Source organism: Lepus europaeus, chromosome 10 (assembly GCF_033115175.1).
Source record: "Lepus europaeus isolate LE1 chromosome 10, mLepTim1.pri, whole genome shotgun sequence".
NCBI classification, from domain to species: Eukaryota; Metazoa; Chordata; class Mammalia; order Lagomorpha; family Leporidae; genus Lepus; species Lepus europaeus.
Genome location: NC_084836.1, coordinates 25698329 through 25721843, shown reverse-complemented (window position 1 = coordinate 25721843; position 23515 = coordinate 25698329). Strand labels below are relative to the sequence as shown.

The following is a 23515-nucleotide window of genomic DNA, read 5'->3' as shown; positions in this document are numbered from 1 at the left end:
GGGAGAACGAGGGGACGAAGGCCAGGAGAGTCAGGAATCGGCGGGGAAATGACAGACAGACACACACGTTATGTGTATGTTACTGCTGCGATTTATTGTAGTAAGGCTTGGGTTTATATAGTAAAGGACAATGCTACAGGCAAATGTAAAACTTTTATTACAAAGGTTGACAAAATGAGTTAAAACAATGATGTCATATGAGTGGTTTTATGAGGAACATAGTGGGGACATTGTTTTTAGATAATTTACGGAGGATGAGAATTGACCTTTGGCTTAGTTTCATTTACTGAGGATGAGAATTGACCTTTGGCTTAGTTTCGTTTACTGAGGATGAGAATTGACCTTTGGCTTAGTTTTGTTTACTGAGGATGAGAATTGACCTTTGGCTTAGTTTCGTTTTATGAACTGTTTAGGGGAATTACTACCCAAAGTTTTGCTTGCCTTTAGATACTTGGAGATAATCCCTGAGCAACCTTAACATTTTTCTGTCACTATAATGGGAACCTAATGATATGTTTTGACTTGCATTCCTAGCTCCCTCGTAAATGGCTTTAGTAAACAGAGGGGCAAAGATTGTTTGAATTTCTCCATAATCTTATGGGAAACGTTAACTTCTTTTTCTTGTTTCTGATAATTGTGAGAGCAAGCAGTAAAGTGTAAACACAGCTGGTAGATAATGCATAATGAGATCATCAACAGAGCAGAGACACGGTGTCCCCAAAATCAGCAAGGACAGTCTTCGGCTCCCCTAATGTGAGTCGGGGGTCATTACAACCGCGGACTGCACAGGAACCGCCTGAGGCCCCACTCCAACAGAGCGCTAACCTCAAACCCTGCAGCCTTAGACCCCCGACGCAGCAACATCTTGCCACGCGGGTATCACAGCTGTGGGCGTGGCACCTCTTAATATTTCTCATAGCCTCCCCTTCACCTATAGTATTTGAGGTCTCATTTGTTAAACTTTACACACTAGCTATACGTATTATTTTTAATTACTTCAATTTACCTTGTTGTTTCATGCTTCCATAACTTTGCTAATGACTTCTTTCAACGATGAACACAAATTTCATTCCAAAAATGAGGCAAAACAGGTATTCTTTACAGATTGGTGGTAGAAGACTGAACTGCTAAAATCTTTTTTTTTTTTTTAAAGATTTATTTTATTTATTTGAAAGGCAGAATTACACAGAAGAAGAGGCTGAGAGACAGACAGAGGTCTTCCATCTGTTAGTTAAATCCCCAGATGGCCACAATGGCAGAAGCTGTGATGATCCGAAGCCAGAAAGCCAGGAGCTTCTTTTGGGTCTCCCATGTAGGTGTAGGGGCCCAAGTACTAGGGCCATCTTATACTGCTTTCCCAGGTCACAGGAGAGAGCTCTACCAAAAGTGGAGCAGCTGAGACTCGAACTGGCACCCAAATAGGATGCTGGCACTTGAAGGTGACGGCTTTACCAGCTATGCCTCAGTGCCAGCTCCATTATAACCTTCTTAGGAAAGTAATTTGCCAGCGCATATCAAGAGTTTTAAAAATGTTCATACTTGTTACAGAATACTTTATTCTATATTATTCTAGTCAACAAATACTTGCTTAATGATTATAGGCTAGGCATTTTTCTAAAAGTTGGGAATATGGCAGGAAATATTAAAATGAACACATAATTCTCCTTGTAAATTTCTATTTTGGTGGGAGAAACATACAGAAAAGTAGTAAAATATCCAGCACCACTATTTAAGCCTGATTTCTGTTGATACAACATAAAACTAGTCTAATAGCTTTTCATCACTATAATGGAATACCTGGGCCAGCCTAACTTCATAAACAAGGAAAGTTTATTTAGCTCACAGTTCTGGAGTTTGACGAGCACAGTGCTGGCATCAGCTCAGTTCTGTCCATGACCTTTCTCTAAGTGGCACATGGTGCCATATGGCAAGAGACAATATCTATGTCTGACTGGTCTTTTATAAATTCACCAAGATTCAAACATGGGAGCTCTATGCTAATGACCTTGTCTAAACCAAATCACTTTCCAAAGGTCTCATCCCTAAACACCATCGCTGGATTAAGTTTCTACCCTAATGCCATTAACAGATTTTTGGGGATCAAACTCCCATGTGAGTCTTGGGGGACAAACCCAGTAAACTGAAACTGGCCGTTTATAAAGAAGAGGGTTTGGGGCCGGCACTGTGGCACAGCGGGTAAAAGCCCTGGCCTGAAGCGCCAGCATCCCATATGGGCGCCCGTTCTAGTCCCAGCTGCTCCTCTTCTGATCCAGCTCTCTGCTATGGCCTGGGATAGCAGTAGAAGATGGCTCAGGTCCTTGGGCCCCTGCACCCACATGGGAGACCCAGAAGAAGCTCCTGGCTCCTTGCTGCGGATTGGCGTAGCTCTGGCCGTTGCAGACATCTGGGGAGTGAACCAGTGGAGGGAAGACTTCTCTCTCTGCCTCTCTAACTCTGTCTTTCAAATAAATAAAATAAATCTTTAAAAAAAAAAAAAAAAAAGAAGAGGGTTCCATTTACTTCACAGGACACAGGGAGACTCAAGATAAGGCACACTCAACTGGCAAAGGTCTCACACCATGACATAACACGGCAGATGGTAGTACATGGTGTGAATCGTGTACAGAGACAAAATATGAAGGGTAAGCTTGTTTTCCTAACATCCTGTTCTCCTGGGGACTAAGTTAGCCCAAGGACAGGGTAACTCACTCCTAAGACAGCACTAACCTATTCATGAGGGCCATGCCCCCACAACCCAAACACCTTCCCATGAGGCTAACACTGCCACATTAAGAAGTTAAACTTCTGCATGAGTTGTAGTGAGGACAGATCATCATAATCAACAGTGGAATGAAGAAAAACAAAGCAGGAACAAGGGAAGAAAAGGCTGGGCGGGAGGGGGTGATTTGCAGTTTTTACTAAGTCAGAGATGGCTCCCCAAGAAAATAACATTTCATCAGAGATATGAAGGAAGTAAGGAAGCAAGCTACCAGCTATTTAGAGGAAAAACTTCACAGCCAGATGTTTTTTCTCAGGACAAAAGTTTGTGCCCTCAATGACAAACTACATGTTCAAAAGAAACAAAACTTTATTCACAGTATGATTTAAACTATACAAACAAGGACATCCTTAAATGTTAACTGTAGGGCCAGCATTGTGGAGCAGTGGTTTAAGCCACTGCTTGTGATCCCAGTGGAGTGCTGGTTGATTCTTAGCTATTCTGCTTCTGATATAGCTTCCTGGCAGCAGTAGATGGGGTAAGTACTTGGGCCCCTGCTACCCATGTGGGAGACTAGGATGGAGTTCCTGGCTCCTGACTCTAGCTTGGCACAGCCCTAGCGGCATTGGTCATTTGGGGAATAAACCAGTGGATGGCAGATCTCTTACTCCCTCTCTGTCACTTTGTCTTTCAAATAAATCGTCCAAAAAAAAAAAAGTTAACGGATTTTTCTAGGTAGATAATTACAAGCCACCTCTTAAGAGTTTCAAATGAGTCCTTTGATTGTAATCAGAAAATCAATCATTCTTATACGTCATAAATTTGTATAATTACTGGCTGGCACTGTGGCACAGTAGGTTAATCCTCCACCTGTTGCACCAGCATCCCTTATGGGCGCCAGTTCTAGTCCCGGTCGCTCCTCTTCCAATCCAGCTCTCTGCTGTGGCCTAGGAAAGCAGTGGAAGATGGCCTAAGTCCTTGGGCCCCTGCACCTGCGTGGGGAACCAGGAAGAGGCACCTGGCTCCTGGCTTCAGATCGGCGAGCTCTAACCGTTGCAGCCATTGGGGAGTGAACCAGCAGACGGTAGACCTTTCTCTCTGTTTCTCCCTCTCACTGTCTGTAACTCTACCTCTCAAATAAATAAATAAAATCTTTTAAAAAAATTTGTATAATTATATACCAATTAAAAATAAAAACTAAAAATTCAGCATTCCCTCATCTATAACTCACTGTATTGTACTCCCATCTCATCATCTAAAACACTTCGCCATTTCCCTGCACTTGATCACCCAGATGCCCATCTCCTGTAAGACTTCGAAGAAAAAACTGTGCAATAGCCAATGAACTTTTTTCTATGAACCACTAGTGTTCAACATAGTACCCAGTGTTCTTATCTTAACTCAGCAATTATTGACTGAAATTTATCAGCCACTGTGAGAGTTTGGGGGCCCCAGTGAGCAAGACAGAAAAATTTCTGTCTCAAGAAACTTTTACTTATATTTTAGTGGAAAAAAAAAACATTTTAAAAATTACCAATTGTGCTAAAATTCATGAGGCTAATAAAGAAGAAGTCAAAGGCAATTGGAGGGAGCTTATACAAGACCCATGGTTTGTCCCCTCCAAAGCTTAGGTTGAAATTTGATCCCCAGTGTTAAGTGTTGAGATCAGGGACTTTTAAGAGGTGTTTGGATCATGACAGTTCTGCCTTCAAAAGGGATTAATGCCAGCTCTCAGGACTGGGCTAATTCTCATGGGAGTGAGTCCTTGTTCTCCTCCTCCTGGCTAATGTGCCTGGGAAAGCATCAGACGATGGCTGGAGTACACAGACCCTGGCACCCACATGGAGGACCCAGATGGAGTTCCAGGCTCTTGGGTCAGCCTGGCCTAGCCCCAGACACTGAAGCCATGCAGGGAATGAAGCAGTAATGGAAGATCTCTTGTTTTGTGTTGTCTTCTCTGTCTTTCAAATAAAATAAATTCTTTAAAAAAACTAAACAACAAAAAAAACCAGGACAAAAAAACTCTGGGAAGTATGTGTCCCAAGTGGTAGCTTAACTCTCTGTGCAACACTATCCTTCCCAGTGTGTAATTTAAACTTCTGTGATGGGACACCGAAGTCCCAGCAGCTTCACTTCCCGTCCAGCTCTTTGCTAACGGCCTGCAGAAGATGGCCCTGAAGAAGCTCCTGGCTCCTGGTTTTGGCCTGGCCCAGCTCCAGCCCTTGTGGCCATCGGAGAAGTGAACCAGCAGATGGAAGCTCTCATTGTGCGAATGTTAACTCTTGACTTTCAAATACATGAACAAATCTTTAAATATATATATGTATCTGTGATGCTGGCATCCCATAAGGTCCAGTTCTAGTTCCAGCTACTCCACTTCAGATCTGGCTCCCTGATAACAGACCTGAAAAGGAAGGGGAGGATGGCTGAAGTGCTTGGGCCCCTGCCACCAACGGGAGATTTGGATGGAATTCCAGGCTCCTGGCTTCGGTCTTGCCCAGCCCTGACGGCCGCAGCCATCTGGGGAGTGAACCAGCAGTTGGAAGATCTGTCTCTCCCTCTCTGTCATTCTTTCAAAAATAAATCTTAAACAACAAACAAAAAAACCTTATGAACTATTTACTTCTGGAATTTTTCAATTAGTAATTTTGGACTGCAGTCAACCAGCAGTGGGGGTAACTGAAACTTTGGAAAGCAAATCACTACATGAATTCCCCAACACACTATTTCAGCTCCCTCCCCCGCTTAAATCCCACCTGACCTGAGACTCCACCCTGAGCCAGCATTTATCCTATATTCTAAGGCTGTTAACCCCAAGTCAGGAACAGACTTTTGTAAACTCCTAGTATTGACGCAAACTTTTATGCAGAGCTGCGTTTTTCTAAAGATGATTCATGAGATTTTTAAGAGGTTGTAAAAGGCCAATTGATCTTAAAAAGACAAAGATGATATTCCAACTCTTCACCGTTCGTCATATCCTGTTTGTTTTTTCTCTTCCTCAAGAGTACCAATCACACACAAGATATTTCGGGAATGCTTGTGCCTCCCTCAAAACACTTCCTAAATCCAGATTCTGAAATGTTCCTACAAAGAATGATGCAATGAGTTGCCCTTGATGCGACCACTCTTACAAATCATAAACACAAGTATCTTTCGGACATGTAAGCTAAAGGTTAAAAAACAATCAACGCCTATCAACCCACCACAAAGCACGCACCATTCAAAAATCGCACAGTGGAAGGCCTATTTGCAACTTCCAGAAGCACAAAAACCCCGAAGGCCTTAATTTCAAGTCTTTTTGCTGTAACTCTTTCCGGCCGACCAATCTGCCGAAGGTTATGGGGCGACATGGCAATGCCGGTAGCTCACAAAGTGCTACCTGCACAAGCTGGAGGCCGGATTCCCAGCAAAAGAACTACAGGAAGCTGGGAGCTGCCCAGGAGAGTGGGGACCCCGGCCCAGTTCACGTGTTTTCTCCAGAGACCCGGGTCCAAAGGCGACCGCCAAGCGGGCGTCGTCCCGCCCCTCCCGCGATCCTGAAGGCGCAGGCTCCCGCTGAGCCGCCGCCCCGGCCCGGCCCGGAGGGTCGGCCCCGGGCGCGGCCACCGCGAATCGCCCGCCCCGAGCCCGCGGGCTCCCTGGGGCGGGGGAAGCCGCGGCGGCGCGGAGACGGAAGCTGTTCCTATAGGTGAAAGGTCAGAGGCGCCGCGGGAGGCGCCACCGGAGAGAGGCTGCGCGCGCCGCGCCGCCCGCCGGCAGCGCCAGCGCCCCGCCGCCCCGGCCCCGGCCCCGGCCCCCGGCCCGGCTACGGCCTCGGCCTCTCATGTGCATTCGGCCCCCGCCACGCCGGCTCCTCTCTGCGCTCCCAGCCCAAGCCGAGCAACCAGAGCGGCCCTGCCGGCCGCAGTCCACAGGCTGTGGGCGGACTGAGGCTGCGTCCGTTGGCGTTGGGATGAGGGACGCCCCGGCCCCGGCCGCTGGGGTCCTCACCCGGCACTTACCGGCGCCTCTTCGCCGCGCTGTCCTGCGTCGGGCGCAGACCCGACACTCCCGCGGCGGTGGCTACTGAGTGTTGAGTGGGGTGCGCTTCGGGATCAGAGGTCGGAGAAAGCTGAAAGGAAAGGGGATCGAGGATGAGGGGAGGCGGCTTCTGGGTTTGTGTATTTTTTGGGGGGTCAGAGTTCGTGACCCTTCCCTCGGCTCGGCGACGCTCTCTGCCCTGCGCGCCTGCGCAATAGCGACGCGAGTAGCGAGAGGGGGTCGTGACGTTCCCTGGGTGGGGCGGAGGGACCGGAGGAGTCGAGTCGCGGGTCTGAAAGTCGACTGCCCCCTGTCGGCCTGGAGGGAGACTTCCCTGCCAGGGCCGCGCATACCCGCTGGGTTCTTCTAGGGACCGTGTCCTGTGTTCAGCATCGTGTGTACCGAAGGTGGTCGTTAAAGGAAGTTTTGAGTCAGTGTTTTCAGACTGAAGCGACAATAACCTAGTCGGCTTTAGGCAGTTCTGTGTCTAGTCTCTGGAAAACTGGGCTTCTCTTTAGGCGCTGTCGTACCTAGACTCTAAATACTACTAGAGAACTAACAAGTCCGGGTAGATTCCAATCAGATATTTAAACTACCCTTTAATATAACAAGCTGACACAGAATCGTGTACAGTAAGAGACTGGCTATATGGTGCCAGAATATAATCATTGGAATGTCGGTTCCCAAGAATTAGTTTTTGTCTGTTTTTGTTCAGCAGTGTGTTCCAAAGCCCATGTGACAGTGCCTGCTGGGCAATATAGATTTGTTCAATGAAAGGGCAGCGATGCAACATCACATTCTGGCAGTGGCGACACGTGGCAGGCAGTGAGCTGTGGCACAAAGCGAGCCGTGTGCAAAGTACTCATGCAGCTGAGACCTTGGAGACAAGCGTCTTCAAAATTTTCTTTTGTATCTGGCATAGGTGAGCACGGTAGGAAAGCAGACACAGAGTTAGGGCAGAAACCAAGTTAGGAAAAACAAATGTGTGCTGGCAATGAGAACATCTCTGTGTTTGCCCCTGGAACGAGGCAAGGGGGCAGGGAAACGTGGCAGGCGATGTTTCCTAGCAGGTGGAAATATGCCTCAGGCCTCATTGTCTGAAAGCTGGCCTCCACTCGTTAGCATCACTTGCTGGGTTTCATTGCCTTCGTTTGAAGGCAGTCCCTCCTGCATGCTGCCTCCCAGTATCCTCAAGCTGATCCCAGAGGTGAAAGCCATAAAGGACCCTGTAGGTTCCCTCGAAATGGCAGTCAGATCGTCTATTCTCAGTGCATAATATGCATCCCTGCAGTGATGCCTGTAGTTACTCCTTATCCGTCTCATTTACTTAGGTCACAGTGAGCTGACAGAAGCTACTCTGGAACTATCATTGCAGGTGAAGGGAAGAGCTTCTTGTACCTGTGCTTCAGAGGGTTAGTGAGGTACCTCTTTAAATGTGTGACTAAAGAAAGGTACGGCTTAAAAGACACCACACCAGCAGTAGATATTTTAGTACATTTATTTTGCATAAATATAACATATATTAACATTATTTACAATGCTAACTTTATAAAAGATCTATAGCTATATGGACAAAAAGATATAAACAGTCATCCCTTTAGATAAAAAAGTTGTTCTAGAAATGCATTATAAATCATTTTAAAAATATTTTAAGATTGGGTCTTATATGCTATGAACAACTCATGTGAAGGAGGTTACCCCTCTTTCAGCCTTCTGTCGTCCCACAAGGAAAGGAGTTTGATATTTAGGCTGTTAAAATTTTTCCTACTGTTTTTATATTTAAAAAACATCCTACTAGAAACTATCTCTTTTCTTACAGGGGGAAAAGTTCTAAGATTTTTTTAGAAAATGCCATTAAAAGTGTCATAGGCTTCCGGATCATAAATATATTGGAGGCACTTTAAAAAAATCAGAAGGGATCCATAGGAAGGAATTCATTCAGCAAACACACACTACATGGCCATTGCAAGCAAGGCACTCTGCTAGCTGCTGTGGAGGAATCTCAAATGAACAAGCTAAGTTGTCATCACCAATGTGATAAGCATCATATTAAAGTTTATGAAACTAAAGACTAGGGGCCACAGGGGAATGACTGGCAGAGGGACTGGGGAGAGAAGGACTAGGATCAGCATCACAGAGAAGTCTTGGTTAAGAGGCAGAGACAGGAGTGGGGTAGACGGTTGGAAAAAGGAAGTCGTGTGAACAGAGAAAGGTTAGGGTTACCTGGAGGGTACAGTAACCTGAGCAAGTCGTCCATGCCTGAGCCGCTGATGGCTGCAAGAGCAAGGATGAACCTAGATGAGAATTATGCTTTAGGAAGATCACTGCAGTGGTGCTTAAAAAATGGGACCACACAAATTAGAAAAGCTAACTGCAGTCTTTGGGAAGAGGTAACAAGAACTCGAGTCATGGCAATGAAGATGGGAAGAACAAAGAGGAATGGCAAGAAGTCTTGTTCAGACGTGGATGCTGATTCTGTGGCCACAACTGATGTCTTTATATTACAGAGGAAAACAGACAGACTTGAAGAGGAAGAAAGTTGATGTTGTCATGTGAATTTTAAAACGCTTGAGGACTTGTATAGGTGTCCAACAGGTGGTTGTAAATGTGGCAAGGGTAAGTCTAATGAAGGTGTTCGAATTACAAGTGCCAAGAATCCCATCCTCACTTACTTCTATCTAATTGAACAAGTATTTTCTCCAGACAGACACAGGGTAATACTACTGGAGAGAGAGATATATTACACTGTATTTGCCTTCAAGAAATATAGACTGTACTATACAAAGAAATGGGAATTACCTCTCTGGAATTGCCAGTGACTACATTTGACTGCAGTGGATCTCACATGGCAGCATACTTCAACACATACCAGCATAGGCTATGGTAACATTTACAGTTTCACTAAATTATGAAAGTGGAGGCTTTCCACACTTCTAGGTATATTCTACCAGTCGAACATAAAATACATTTGGCTAACAAAACTGCACTCTCAAGAATTGGTCTGATGACCTCATTTAAAGAAACACTACCAAATGAAATCAAGCTTTTGGTGGAAGAAGAGAGAAGCACCTTGGGCAGCCAGAGGACAATGGGAAGATCCTGGGTCCATCCAAGAACAAGAGTAAAGAGGTTGGATAAAAAGGTTCAAAATGTGTGAGGAGGACAGGAGGAGGAGAACATTTTCTCAGGACTCGAGTCAAGCTGGTCAGCTGCCCAGGTAGAGAAGGAGCACGCTCATTAGCAACACTAGCCACCCCTTGGCAGCCTGGCTTCCTACTTAGGTTACTCTCAGCATCCTTTTCAGGTTAGTGTTACAACTGCCCTTCTCTGCCATCCTTACAAACACAAGGAGATACCGGAGAGAGTTTGATGGAAGCACATGGACCCACGTAACACACAGTATTCCCGGGGTCCAAAGCTGTTGATACTTCTTTCTCATGTAGAGACTGCACTTCATTTTTTCCCCTCAAAAATGTCATCCATCTAAGATAACTTTCAAGGTAGCTTTGCAATAAATCGCAGATAATTAGGCTCCCACTTGATACTGAATGAGCGAGGTTACAAACTGATCAGCTTTGGTAAGTCATGAAGGCTTGAAAAGGAAGGAAAGGGAATGTAATACTATTACACAGGCAAAACAAATTATGGGAGGAGGACAATCTGATAAAAAGGCTTGTATTTTATATATTTCAAAACCCTCCAAGGGACTAAGCCAATAGCTAATGCACTCACACAGAGTTTCACATGTAATCAAGAAGAATTACTGTAAGTTTGTGCCAGATATCTGTTCCCCTAAAATAGCCAGGCTGATATTTCTTAGTTTCTGATAAAATCTGACCATGGCCTCCAATGATACATTAAAAACGGCAGAGGCTTTAATGGGAAAGCCTTATTTACTAACGTAAGTGGGTTACAAAAATACTTTATCTGCTATGACAGAAAGACTTGGAGAGATAGCAAGTCAAGACTATCAATAAGGCCACAAGAGAGTTTCAAATTATTGCGTAACAGGAGACAGCCAGAAAAATCCACAGCAGCCAACCCTAGATCTAGCAGGGACCCCGGCGCTGCAGCAAACGGCATTCACACGGCTTCAGAAAGGCACTTGGTGATTCTCTTGGCTGCCATGAAGTATCACGCTGAGTTGGGAAATCCTTTACAAGGAAGTAGAAAGGAAAATTCTTGTACCCTTGAATGAAATATTCTATGGATAACCTTGTAAGACATCATAATTTAAATTCTGTCAATACAATGTATATTACAAACATCAGGAATGTCTTCAAGGATAGTGTTAATTTTCCTTCTGCTAATCAATAATTTTATGTACAAGGTAGTTCACATGTTAAATAATAAGTGCACCAGAATTACTAATAAGTAATAATGAGGTGCACTGATGGCTAAAGAAAGGATTTTTTTTTTTTAAATTACCAGGGAGGATATAACACAAAGTGGTATAAAAAGACCTTTCAAAAATGATACTATACAATTTCAGTTAATACTGGCTTAGACGTTGTGCTTTTCTAATATGGCAATTCCAGTTTTTAAAATTGAAACCATAATATTATAGGAAACGAAGCATTCTTTTTAGATACAAACATCACCATTGATTTGGACTTGGAGCACTTAAAAGCGATGGAGTCTATGTACTATAATCCTTTCCATATTTTGGTATTTAGAAAAATAATACATTGATGTGTGTTGAATTGGTAGCTGTGAAAAAATTCAGATTCTATCCTCTTGCTATAATTCTCTGATGGCATAATATTCATGCCCAAAGAGGTACATAACAGTAGAAATATTTTAGATATTTTACTGGAATTTCATTTCACAGTTACTGAGGTAGAAGCTGGCCATGCATTTTTTCTATTAAAAGATACAAAAAATTTCTAAGTTGACATTCAAAGACATGTACTTTCTTTTTAATCAGCAGTCTGAATAGAATCATAATTACTAATCCAAGTACTTTATGGAAATTTTCTCCTTAGAATATGGTTTTTATTTACCAAGACTTAGCGCTAGTGAGCACGTTACAATGTAAGGCAGGAAAAACAGTGTGGACTGAGTCACAAATAGTTAAAACTATACAGTATCAAGATAAATTTTCTGGTCTCTAAAGAAATGGTACTTTAGAATTCAGTGTGAATCTTAGAAATAATTCTGACCACTAAGTACACATAAAAATTTTAATAAATAACATACATGAAAAACAAACATTAAAAAAACACTATAACAAAATTTTTTATATCTTAAGAAGAGTTTGGTTGGCTGTATCTTGGCAGTGTTCATTTCTACACAGTTTTTGAGTAACATTTATTCCATGCTGATGAAATTCCTCCTTTTTGGACTCAAAGAAGAGATGAAACCAAAACTGCTACAATACTGTGCCTTCCTGAAATGCTTCTATCCACCTATTGATAAGAGAAATCCATTAGATTTATAGAATCCAATCATCTGTCATATGCAAACATAATATAGATAACTGCCGGGCCTGTGCATCTAATTACTCTAACAGCACATTTAAGATATTCCCTACAAAGTGGAATTTTGTGTAAGTGAAACTACCTTTATTGGGTAATTTGATCCAAATTGTGGCAATGGAAAGTGTGTATATTTCAGAGAGCTGCGAAGAAGGAATCAGTTCATGTGTAAAGTTTTAGGAAATCCTGATGTTCCCCCATTTAACTGTTTTGGAAGTGCCCGTGGCAGCAAAGGCCTTCTTTACAACACTCTCCCTTTCTCTCTTGTGTCAGTGCTATTAGAACACTAGTGTCACCTCCTCTCTTAACTCTACCAAGCAGAGTTCCTTTGTGTATCCCTTAGTTCAAAACTTTTCCAATATTTCCAATTAAAGAGAATCTGGCATTTGGTCTACTCCCAATTGACAAAAAATTTGCATGCAACATAATAGCTTCTCAAAGTTTTTAGAAGTGTTTCCAAAATTCTTCAGTCTCAAAGTTTTAGCTGACATTATAAACAGCTGCAACTACTCAGAAAACACTTGGGGGTAGTCTCTCCCTACCTCCTTCCCTCTGCTGTAGTGTAACTGTTTCTGAACCTCATAATTTTTCCCTTCTTACTGAAATACAATTTTTACAGTAATATTTCATGTGAAGAGATGACTCAAGGGAATTATAAACTTCTGAAATCAATTTAATTTTTAAGAGCAACCTAAAACACATTTAGCTGAAATTTTAGAGACAGAATTTTCAAAAATTTAAATTTTGAAAATAAATAGGATGTAAGTTATACCATGATAGCAAGACTTTTTAAAAAGCCCCCAAATAGGCCGGCGCCGTGGCTCAACAGGCTAATCCTCCGCCTTGCGGCGCCGGCACACCAGGTTCTAGTCCCGGTCGGGGCACCGATCCTGTCCCGGTTGCCCCTCTTCCAGGCCAGCTCTCTGCTGTGGCCAGGGAGTGCAGTGGAGGATGGCCCAAGTGTTTGGGCTCTGCACCCCATGGGAGACCAGGAGAAGCACCTGGCTCCTGCCATCGGAACAGCGCGGTGCGCTGGCCGCAGCGCGCTACCGCGGCGGCCATTAGAGGGTGAACCAACGGCAAAGGAAGACCTTCCTCTCTGTCTCTCTCTCTCTCACTGTCCACTCTGCCTGTCAAAAATAAAAAAAAATAAATAAATAAATTTTAAAAAGCCCCCAAATAGCCCACTAAAACTAGTATTTTAATGTTCTTTTGTATCAAAAAAAAAAATCAACCTGCAAGAGACATTACTTTAGAAATTGTTCTGTTTATTTGAGGGACAGCAGAGAGTGAGATAAAGAGCACTCCCAGGGCTGGCACTGTGGCGCAGTGGGTTAAAGCCAAGCCTGCAGCGCCAGCATCCCATATAGGTGCCAGTTCGAGTCCTGGCTACTCCAATTCCAATCCAGCTCTTTGCTATGGCCTGGGAAAGCAGTAGAAGATGGTCCAAGTCCTTGGGCCCTGAACCTCATGGGAGACCTGGAAGAAACTCCTAGCTTAGGATCAGCTCAGCTCTAGCCTTTATGGTCATTTGGGGAGTGAACCAGTGGATGGAAGACTTTCTCTCTCTTTCTCTGTCTCTACCTCTCTCTGTAACTCTTGCAAATAAATGCAAATCTTAAAAAAATAAAATAAAAAGAGCATTCCCATTCACTGCTTCATTCCTCAAATGCCAGCAATGGACCAGCAGGGCTAGAAGCTGAAAGCAGGCAACTCAATCTCAGTCTCCTCCATGAATGGCGGGAGCCCAGTGAATGAGCCACCAAGGCTGCCACAAAAGGTCTGCATTGGGAGGAAAGTGGAGTCAGCACCCAGAGCCAAGTACTGAACCCAGGCACTCCAATGTGGGGATGCAGGCATCCTACTTGGCATAGATATTAATAACTTAAAGAGATACTTATAATTTAGCCTACATCAATTCTAAATTACAAGTAAGTTTTCTCCATCTAACTACATTTAATTCTGCCTAGATGGAATTTTTATCTTCTCAACATAATAATATAAGCAAAAGATGATGTATATTGAGAAGCAATCATTTATCAATTTGATGATAAACACAGATGAAATTTATAAGAAAGATAATATGTGACAGAATCATAGGGGAATTACTGTTTTGTCCAAGTAATTTTATGGGGCAAATAATAAAGTGACATGATTTTAAAATATTATTCTGCATCAAAAGGAATTATTTGGAAGAACAGCCATACACAGATAAATATCCTAAAACATACAAGGCAAAAAATGCCTTCTAGAATATCTGTAATATTGTACCAGGTCAGTATTCAGAAACACAATGGTTCCTCAAAGCTTCATGGAAGAGGCAGGTGTTTAGCCTATTAGTTAAGACATCCATGTCCCAAGTGGGAGTATCTGAGTTCGATTCCTGGCTCTGGCTCCTGACGCCAGCTTCCTGCAATGCAGACCCTGAGAGGCAGCAAGTAATGGCTCCAGAAGTTGGTTCCTGCCACCAAACTTGTGAGAGACCTGGACTGAGAGCCCAGCTCCTGGATTTGGCCCTAGGGGGTATTTGGGGGAGTGAACCTGCAAATGGAAGGGAGCTAACCCTCTCTGTCTCTGTCTCTCTCTCTCAAAAAACTAAACAACAATCAAAAACCTTGTGGAAAAACAGAATTAAAAGATAAGTTTATTCGGATGCAAAAAATTTGGAATTCATGCATAATTTTTTATATTACAAACTTTCCATGAATTTTGTAAAGACCTCCATCTGCAATTCTGCATTAATTCTAACTGTCTTAAGAAGCTGATGCCCCACTTACTCAAATCACTTAAAAAATGTTAACCTCATTGAGAAAACATGAGTTCCTCTTACATAAAACAAAAATGTGTATTTTGTGAGGCCAAAGAAAAATTCAAATGGAAGAGGTGAAGTGAACTAGTTTGTTCAGAAGGGACCTCGATTTCACAGAGATATGCGTTTCTATGTTAAGCAACCTCATAACATCTAAGTATTCTTATTAGAATTCTGAAGAGACTGTTTCAGCCTTCATCATCTAAAATGATATCCATTTCCATCTACTCAGTCGCTGGGAACAGCATGGGAGCCTCTTAATGTGTTTGACCTTTTCCCCAAAGAAGTATGTCAGCAAGCAGCTGTTTAAACTCATGCTGTTCCCTGGCATAACTGAATCCCTGGATTGCCAAAGTCCCGGAATGTTTCAAGGGGAGATTCTTCCCCTCATGGAAGGAGAGGTCAATGCCTCTGCTCCCCTTCTTCCAGCAAAGCAGCACACGCTGCTTCCTCTGAGGTCATATGTAGACAGGATTCTTGGCCGGGACTACCTATTTTCTTTTCCCCTCTGCCTCCTAAAAATGTTCCAGATACCCCTGCCTTATTTCAAAACAATTCTGAAGAGTTTGATTAATATGTTAAATCTAATGTGGATCTCTAGTTTAAATTCTGAGTTGTCCCCATGCCTTAAAGTAGGTTGTTTTCAAAAGTCAGACATTAAAAGTAACAACTTGAAATCGAATCTTATGTATAAAAGAAAAATGCTTTTCAGTTACTTACTTCTGAGCTGAGTGAGCATCATCTGCCTTGAACACATAAAACAACATGTTTTTATGCAGTAATTGAAATACTTTAGACTCCGAATGCTCGTCTTTGACTTGAGTAACAGTGAATCCTAATAAAGGTTGACTCTCCAAAGCTGCCACGTCCTAATTTACAAATACACAAATGAAGACAGGATTGTAATGAAAACTCTTGATTTCTACAGGTCTAATTTCATACACACACATATAAAACAATGATAATTCTAACAACTTACTCATTTCTATGACCCTCCTCCACCTCCCTATGTGCCAGATACTGTGTTAGACAATTTTCAACATGTTCGCATCCACTGAATCTTTTTTTTTTTGGACAGGCAGAGTGGACAGTGAGAGAGAGAGAGACAGAGAGAGAGGTCTTCCTTTTTGCCGTTGGTTCACCCTCCAATGGCCGCCTCGGCCGGCGCGCTGTGGCCGGCGCATCGCGCTGATCTGAAGCCAGGAGCCAGGTGCTTCTCCTGGTCTCCCATGGGGTGCAGGGCCCAAGCACTTGGGCCATCTTCCACTGCACTCCCGGGCCATAGCAGAAACCTGGCCTGGAAGAGGGGCAACCGGGACAGAATCTGGTGCCCCGACCAGGACTAGAACTGGGTGTGCCGGCGCCGCAAGGCAGAGGATTAGCCTGTTGAGCCAAGGCGCCAGCCTAATCCACTGAATTTCACTGTCTTTCCCGCATTATATTCATTATAATGTTCATTACATTGCTTCCATTTTATGGATGCAAAAAACATAGCTCAGAAAGGAAACTGATTTTTCTAGATCTTAGCACTATGGAAAAGCCTGGACCCTCAGCAATGGTTGTCATAGGATGCTGGAACACAGGGTGATCAGATGGGAGAAAAGAACAGAATTAGAGCAAACAGCTAAGAAACTGTTTCTATCACAAACAAAGCCTATCTTATCTGGTTGTTTGGTCAACACATTCTGGGGTGCGGTCCCAGAAAGCCTGTGTGCAGCACAGAGAGCCTGGCAGAGAGAAGCAGCAGGTTGGGGCTGGTGCTGTGGTGTAGCAGGTAAAGCTGCCACCAACAGTGCCAGCATCCCATATGGACACCAGTTTGAGTCCCAGCTGCTCTACTTCTAATCCAACTCTTTGCTCCGGCCTGCGAAAGCAGTAGAAGATGGCCCAAGTCCTTGGGTCCGTGCACCAGCATGGGAGACCAGAAGAAGCTTCTGACTCCTGGCTTCAGATTGGCACAGATCCAGCCGTTGCAGCCAATTGGGGAGTGAACCAGCAGATGGAAGATGTCTCTCTGGCTCTCCTTCTCTGTGTAACTCTGACTTTCACATTAATAAATAAATCTTTAAAAAAAAAAAAAAAGCAGCAACTTCCCCTCTAGTGAAGCAGTCAGTAGTCACATGATACCAAAAATACTTGTGTTTTATACTATGAAAACTTCCTAACACATTTGGGTAATAGCTCTCCAGATACAAAGCGAGAAAGAACACTGTTAACATTAAAAATACCATCATCAGCATTTCCCCTCTCCATGAACAAATCAAAATAACATAACAATATGGATTCTGAAAACATTTCCAGTTGCATTACAAGACTCCCAAACTACTTGTCATTAGATTACATATCTTACCTCACTTGCAGCATATGTATATAGAACTTTATTTTTTATGACAAACCACAAGTGTTTCCAAGGTTTCTTATTGCCCTTTGATCTGTACAAGTAGCCACTCATAGAAGAATCTTCTGTGTTTGCTGATACCTGGATAAGCAAGCCCATAGACATTTTAATGGTTTTGAGATATATTTTAGACAACAAAATTGCTTGTGGTCATTACATGCCGAAAGTAATAAATATAACAATAACACAATGTTTATGATGAAATAAGGTATTTTCACAGTCTGCCACTGTACTGACTGAATACTTCTATTGAAATGGGCATAAAAACCTTTGCTTTCACAAGTAATTCTAGAATTTTACCTAGTTTAACCGCGCTTGTATGTGTCTGTGCATGTGTTTCTTTGTAGACTCATCTGTGTTTTTTTGGACTGGCAAGAGAAAAAAAAATAATTCTAAAGTCGACAATGCTTTTCTAAAGCTGTACTTTGAGGACTGTGTATTGTGTCCATTTTTTTGTTGTTGTTGTTCTTTTTAAAGATTTTATTTATTTGAAAGGCAGAATTATAGAGACAAAAAGAGAGAGAGATACAGAAAGAAAGATCTTCCATCTGCTGGTTTACTCCCCAAACGGTCACCAGGACCAGGCCAGACCAAAGCCAGGAGCCAGGAACTTCTTCCAGGTCTTCCACCTAGGAGCAGGGGACCAAGGACTTGGACAATCTGCTATTGCTTTCCCAGGCAGCTGGATTGGAAGTGGAGCAGCCAGGACTTGAACTGTGTCCACATGGGATGCTGGAATCACAGGTGGTGGCTTTAACCACTACGCCACAACACTAGCACTTATTGCTCTCCTTAAAGCTTCATTTTGTGGACTGTATATATTATGTATTGCTTTTCTCATTCTTGGATATTGGAGAAATTTACTATCAATGGAGGTGATTTTAAGAAGTCTTTGCTTCTCAACCTTTTTGCCTAAAAGAAAAGACCCTTATGCATCTTAAAAGGCTGAAAATGTTTTATGCTGTATGCAAAAGGATAGTGTCTGATTATTACAATTTGTCGAAAAATATTTTGTGGGAATGGTAGAGGTACAAAAAGTACAAGTTTAGGCTTTTCCTCATTAGTGGTTTGACAGGCAGACTTTAAAGGTGGCTTCCCATGATCCTTGCCTCTTCTGGTCACACAGCTGTACAATCTCCTCCTCTTGGATGTGGACAGGACCTGTGATTTGCTTCTAAACAGGAGAATGTGGTGAAGGTGACAGGGTGTGGCTCCCATGATTATGCAACGATATGTAAGACTCCCTCCTGCTAGAAGACCGTCCCTTGTTGGTGCTGAGGAAGTACGTGGCCAGACGGGGAGGTTCACAGGACAAAAAGCTAAAGGAGCCCTCCAGCCAAAAGCCAGTAAGAAGCCAGGGCCCTTGATCTTAGAACTGCAAGGAAATTAATCTGTCAATAACCTGAATGAGCTCGGCAGTACGCCCTTCCCCAGTCCAGCCTCCAGATGAAACGTCAGTAATGGCCAGAACCAGAGGTCTCAACTAAATGGTATCTGGACTCCTGAGAAAACAAATGTATGTTGTTTCAACAACTAAGTTTGTGGTAGTCTTTGTTATACAGCAATGGAAAACTAATACAGGTGGGCTCTGCCTTTTAAAACTATCTGATGGCTGGTGCTCTGGTGCAGTAGGCTAATCCTCCGCCTGTGGTGTTGGCATTCCATATGGGCGCTGGGTTCTAGTCCCAGCTGCCCCTCTTCCAATCCAGCTCTCTGCTGTGGCCTGGGAAAGCAGTAGAAGATGGCCCAAGTCCTTGGGCCCCTGTGCCCGCATGGGAGACTGGGAAGAAGCACCTGGCTCCTGGCTTCAGATTGGTGCAGCTCCAGCCGTTGCGGCCATGTAGGGAGTGAACCAACGGAAGGAAGACCTTTCTCTCTATCTCTCCCTCTCACTGTCTGTAACTCTACCTGTCAAATAAATAAATAAAAATCTTTTTAAAAAACTATTTTTCATCATGTATTAATCTAATATTAGATTAGAAGTATTTAAGTGAAAGTAGATTTATATGAAGAAAAGCATTCTTATAACTATCAAGTAACTAAAAAACATCAACTAGAATATTTGACATTCAAATGAGATTTTACTTAAAATGTAGTTATATTGGGATACTGTTATGTATATAAGTGCTACTAATGTTGCTTAGATATATGACATTCTTCCATTAAAATAATTTAGTATTAGGAGCTACACTATGGCATACTGGGTTGAGCCACTGCCTGTGGTGCCAGCCTCCCATATGGGCCCTGGTTTGAGACCTGGCTGCTCCACTTCTGATCCAGCTCTTTGCTAATGTGCCTGGGAAAGCACAGGAAGATGGCCCAAGTTCTTGGGCCCCTACACCCATGGGGGAGATCCAGAAGAAGCTCCTGGCTCGTGGCTTTGGTCTGGCCTAGCCTTGGCCATTGTGGCCGTTTGGGGAGCATACCAGCAGATGGAAGATCTCTCTCTGTCTCTCTTTTACTCTCTCTGTAACTCTGCCTTTCAAATAAATAGATAAATCTTTAAAAAAAGAATATCTTAGAATTAGTTGATTGGCTACATAACAAGACCAGTCATAATGCTGAATAGCCATGAATAGTCTTGTAATTGTTTAAAAATAAAATTGGTGGGGCTGGTGCCGTGGTGCAGTAGGTTGGTTAAGCCTCTGCCTGTGGTACCAGCATCCCACATGGGTGCCGGTTCTAGTCCCAGCTGCCCCTCTTCCAATCTAGCTCTCTGCTGTGGCCCGGGAGGGTAGTAGAAGATGGCCCAACTGCTTGGGCCCCTGCACCCGCATGGGAGACTAGGAAAAAGCACCTGGCTCCTGGCTTTGGATTGGTGCAGCGCCGGCCGTGGCGGCCATGTGGGGAGTGAATGGAAGGAAGACCTTTCTCTCTGTCTCTCCTTCTCACTGTCTGTAACTCTACCTCTCAAATAAATAAATAAAATCTTTAGGTCGGCGCCGTGGCTCAATAGGCTAATCCTCCGCCTTGCGGCACTGGCACACTGGGTTCTAGTCCCGGTCGGGGTGCCGGATTCTGTCCCGGTTGCCCCTCTTCCAGGCCAGGTCTCTGCTGTGGCCTGGGAGTGCAGCGGAGGATGGCCCAAGTGCTTGGGCCCTGCACTCCATGGGACACCAGGAGAAGCACCTGGCTCCTGCCTTCAGATCAGCACGGTGCACCAGCCGCAGCACGCTGGCCGTGGCGGCCATTGGAGGGTGAACCAACGGCAAAGGAAGACCTTTCTCTCAGTCTCTCTCTCTCTCACTGTCCACTCTGCCTGTCCAAAAAAAAAAAAAAAATCTTAAAAAAAAATTGATATTAACCAACTTTAATTGCTAAACTGAAAATATTTCTTCTGGGCCGGTGCCGTGGCTTAACAGGCTAATCCTCTGCCTTGCGGCGCCAGCACACTGGGTTCTAGTCCCGGTTGGGGTGCCGGATTCTATCCCGGTTGCCCCTCTTCCAGGCCAGCTCTCTGCTATGGCCCTGGAAGGCAGTGGAGGATGGCCCAAGTGCTTGGGCCCTGCACCCGCATGGGAGACCGGGAGACTGGCTTCGGATCAGTACAATGCACCGGCCGCAGCAGCCATTGGAGGGTGAACCAACGGCAAAAAGGAAGATCTTTCTTTCTGTCTCTCTCTCTCTCACTATCCACTCTGCCTGTCAAAAAAAAAAAAAAAACATTAAAAAAAAAAAAAAGGAAGACCTTTCTCTCTGTCTCTCTCTCTCACTATCCACTCTGCCTCTCCAAAAAAAAAAAAAAATATATATATATATATATTTCTTCTAATGATATGGGTTAATAATAATAATCATAATAATCCAAATCAAGGGAAATACTCTCCATTACTGCGGATCTCAATGGAATTCTAAAATAGAAGAGTTTCTAAAAATGTTTTCAACATTGCTGGAATAAGAACACAACTTCCCAGATCCTCAAAAAGTTAAACATAGAATCACTGCATGACTAAGAAATTTTAATTCTTGGTATATAGGTAAATGGAAACATATGTCCACATAGAAATTTGTACATGAATGTTTACAGTAGCATTATTCATAACCCAATAACCCAAATGTTCATTAAAGATGAATGGATAAATTATTATACTCATGCATGCATATTAGACATAAAATGAAACAAAGTGCTAATACATGCTCTAGTACTGAAACATATTGCATTTTCAGTGATCCTCAAACACTGTGCTAGGGCCAGCACTATGGCACAGCAGATTAAGATGACACAGGCATCCCATGTGGGAGAGCGAGCCAGTTCCAGTCCTGGCTGCTCCACTTCTGATTCAGCTCCTTGTTAATGCACCTGGGAAAGCAGCAGGTCACGTGCTTGGACCCCTGTCACCCATGTAGGAGACCTGGATGCAGTTCCAGGCTCCTGGTTCAGCCTCACTCAGTCCTAGCCATGGCAGCCATTTAGGAAGTGAAGCAGCTAATGGAAGAGCACTCTCACCTTCTCTCTCTTTCTGTTGCTCTGCCTTTCAAATAAATAAAAATCTTAAACACACACACAACATTGTGCTAAGTGAAGGAAGCCAGATACAAAGGTCACACACTGTATTCTTTTTATATGGCATACCTAGAATAGCCAACTCCAGAGAGATGGAAAACAGACCAGAGGTTACCAGGGAGTGGAGAAGGGAGGAAGGGAGACTGATTATCTAATGGGTACAGACGTTTTATGGATGATAAAAAAAGTTCTCAAACAGATGGTGGTCGTACAACATTCTGAGCACATGAAACACCACCGAACTGTATACTTTAAAAATGGTTAATATATGTTACCTGAATTTCAGCTCATCATCTCAACTAAAAAAGCTTCCCAAGGAGAATACTAGAATTTGACTTTTACGGCACTTAATTAGATACATTAATTTTTCCAGTCTAACTGCAGAGGAGCAAAGAAGTAGTTCTCCAACCTCAGCACAGGTGTGCATCACAAGAGCTTAGCAGCCTGGAGGGGCCCGATGTGTCTAGCACTCACAAGTGTTTACAGAACGCTGATGCTACTGGTCTGGAGGGCACTTTGAGAACCAGCAGCGTAGAGGAGGCAATGGCTGCAATCAGGAAGCAGAGGTTTGTAGTGGGAGGCCTGCCTGTGTGCGTGGGTAGAAGGACATATACATTGGGACTGGAGTTAGACTGAGGTTAGTCCAGACTGTAAAGAGTTTTACAACAAATGCTGTGGAATTTTGACTCAAGAGGGGAGTAAATGGACAAGAATTATACTCAGAAACTGTGACATCACTGTGGAGGGGTGCAAAATTATATGGTATTGAGAACCATTTCTGTTTAAGAACCTCAAAGTTATGAATTTAGATTCAGATGCAGGAACTGAGGGACAGAACAGACTGACTTAACCAGTTTCATATAAAACTTGGAGATTAGAACTTGAAGTCTTGTTCTTACTACTTAATGAAATTGGCTCTACATCACTTTATATCAAGGCCAGTGTTTTGGCACAGCGAGGCAGGTTAAGCTATTTGTGATGTCACCATCATATATTAGAGTGCTGGTTCAAGTCCTGGCTACTCTGCTATTGATCCAGTTTCTTGTTGACATGCCTGGGAAACCCACAAAAGATGGCCCAAATACGTGGGACCTGCCACCCTGTGGGAGACCAGGAGAGTTCCTGGCTGCTATCATGTGTTAGGCTCAGACCTGGTTGTTGTGACCATTTGGGGAGTGAACCAGCAGATGGAAGATCTCTCTGTCTCTCCCTCTGTGTCACTCTTCCTTTCAAATAAATAAGCAAATCTTTTTTTAAAAATCACTTCATGCAGCCAGTGCTGTGGCTTAGCAGCTGCCAGCATCTGATATGGGTGCTGGTTTGAGTCCTGGCTGCTCCATTCCTGATCCAGCTCTCTTCAATGGCCTGAGAAAGCAGTGGAAGATGGCCCAAGTGCTCGGGGCCCTGCACCCGTGTGGGAGACCGGGAGAAGCACCTGGCTCCTGGCTTCAGATCACCCCAGCTCTGGCTGTTGCAGTCATTTGAGAGTAAACCAGCGGATGGAAGACCTCTGTCTGTCTGTCTCTTTCCTCTGCCTCTCTGTAACTCTCATTTCAAATAAGTAAATACATCTTAAAAAAAAGAGAGA

General features: G+C 43.6%; 2 protein-coding genes across 3 annotated transcripts in view; both read right to left on the bottom strand.

The window, feature by feature from the left end:
- NR2C1 (nuclear receptor subfamily 2 group C member 1) overlaps positions 1–6955 on the bottom strand; it is a 60106-nt gene extending 53151 nt beyond the window's left edge. The window contains exon 1 of the mRNA XM_062203116.1: positions 6721–6955. The gene's annotated coding sequence lies outside the window, so the exon portion shown is untranslated. The remainder of the gene's footprint in view (positions 1–6720) is intronic.
- Positions 6956–8301: 1346 nt separating this feature from the next.
- FGD6 (FYVE, RhoGEF and PH domain containing 6) overlaps positions 8302–23515 on the bottom strand; it is a 145577-nt gene continuing 130363 nt past the window's right edge. For both annotated transcript variants that reach the window (XM_062203114.1, XM_062203115.1), the window contains exons 19-21: positions 17376–17504; positions 15746–15894; positions 8302–12147 (exon numbers count right to left, since the gene is read on the bottom strand). In XM_062203114.1, coding sequence (XP_062059098.1) covers positions 12111–12147; positions 15746–15894; positions 17376–17504 — 315 coding nt within the window. In that variant the 3' untranslated portion in view covers positions 8302–12110. The remainder of the gene's footprint in view (positions 12148–15745; positions 15895–17375; positions 17505–23515) is intronic.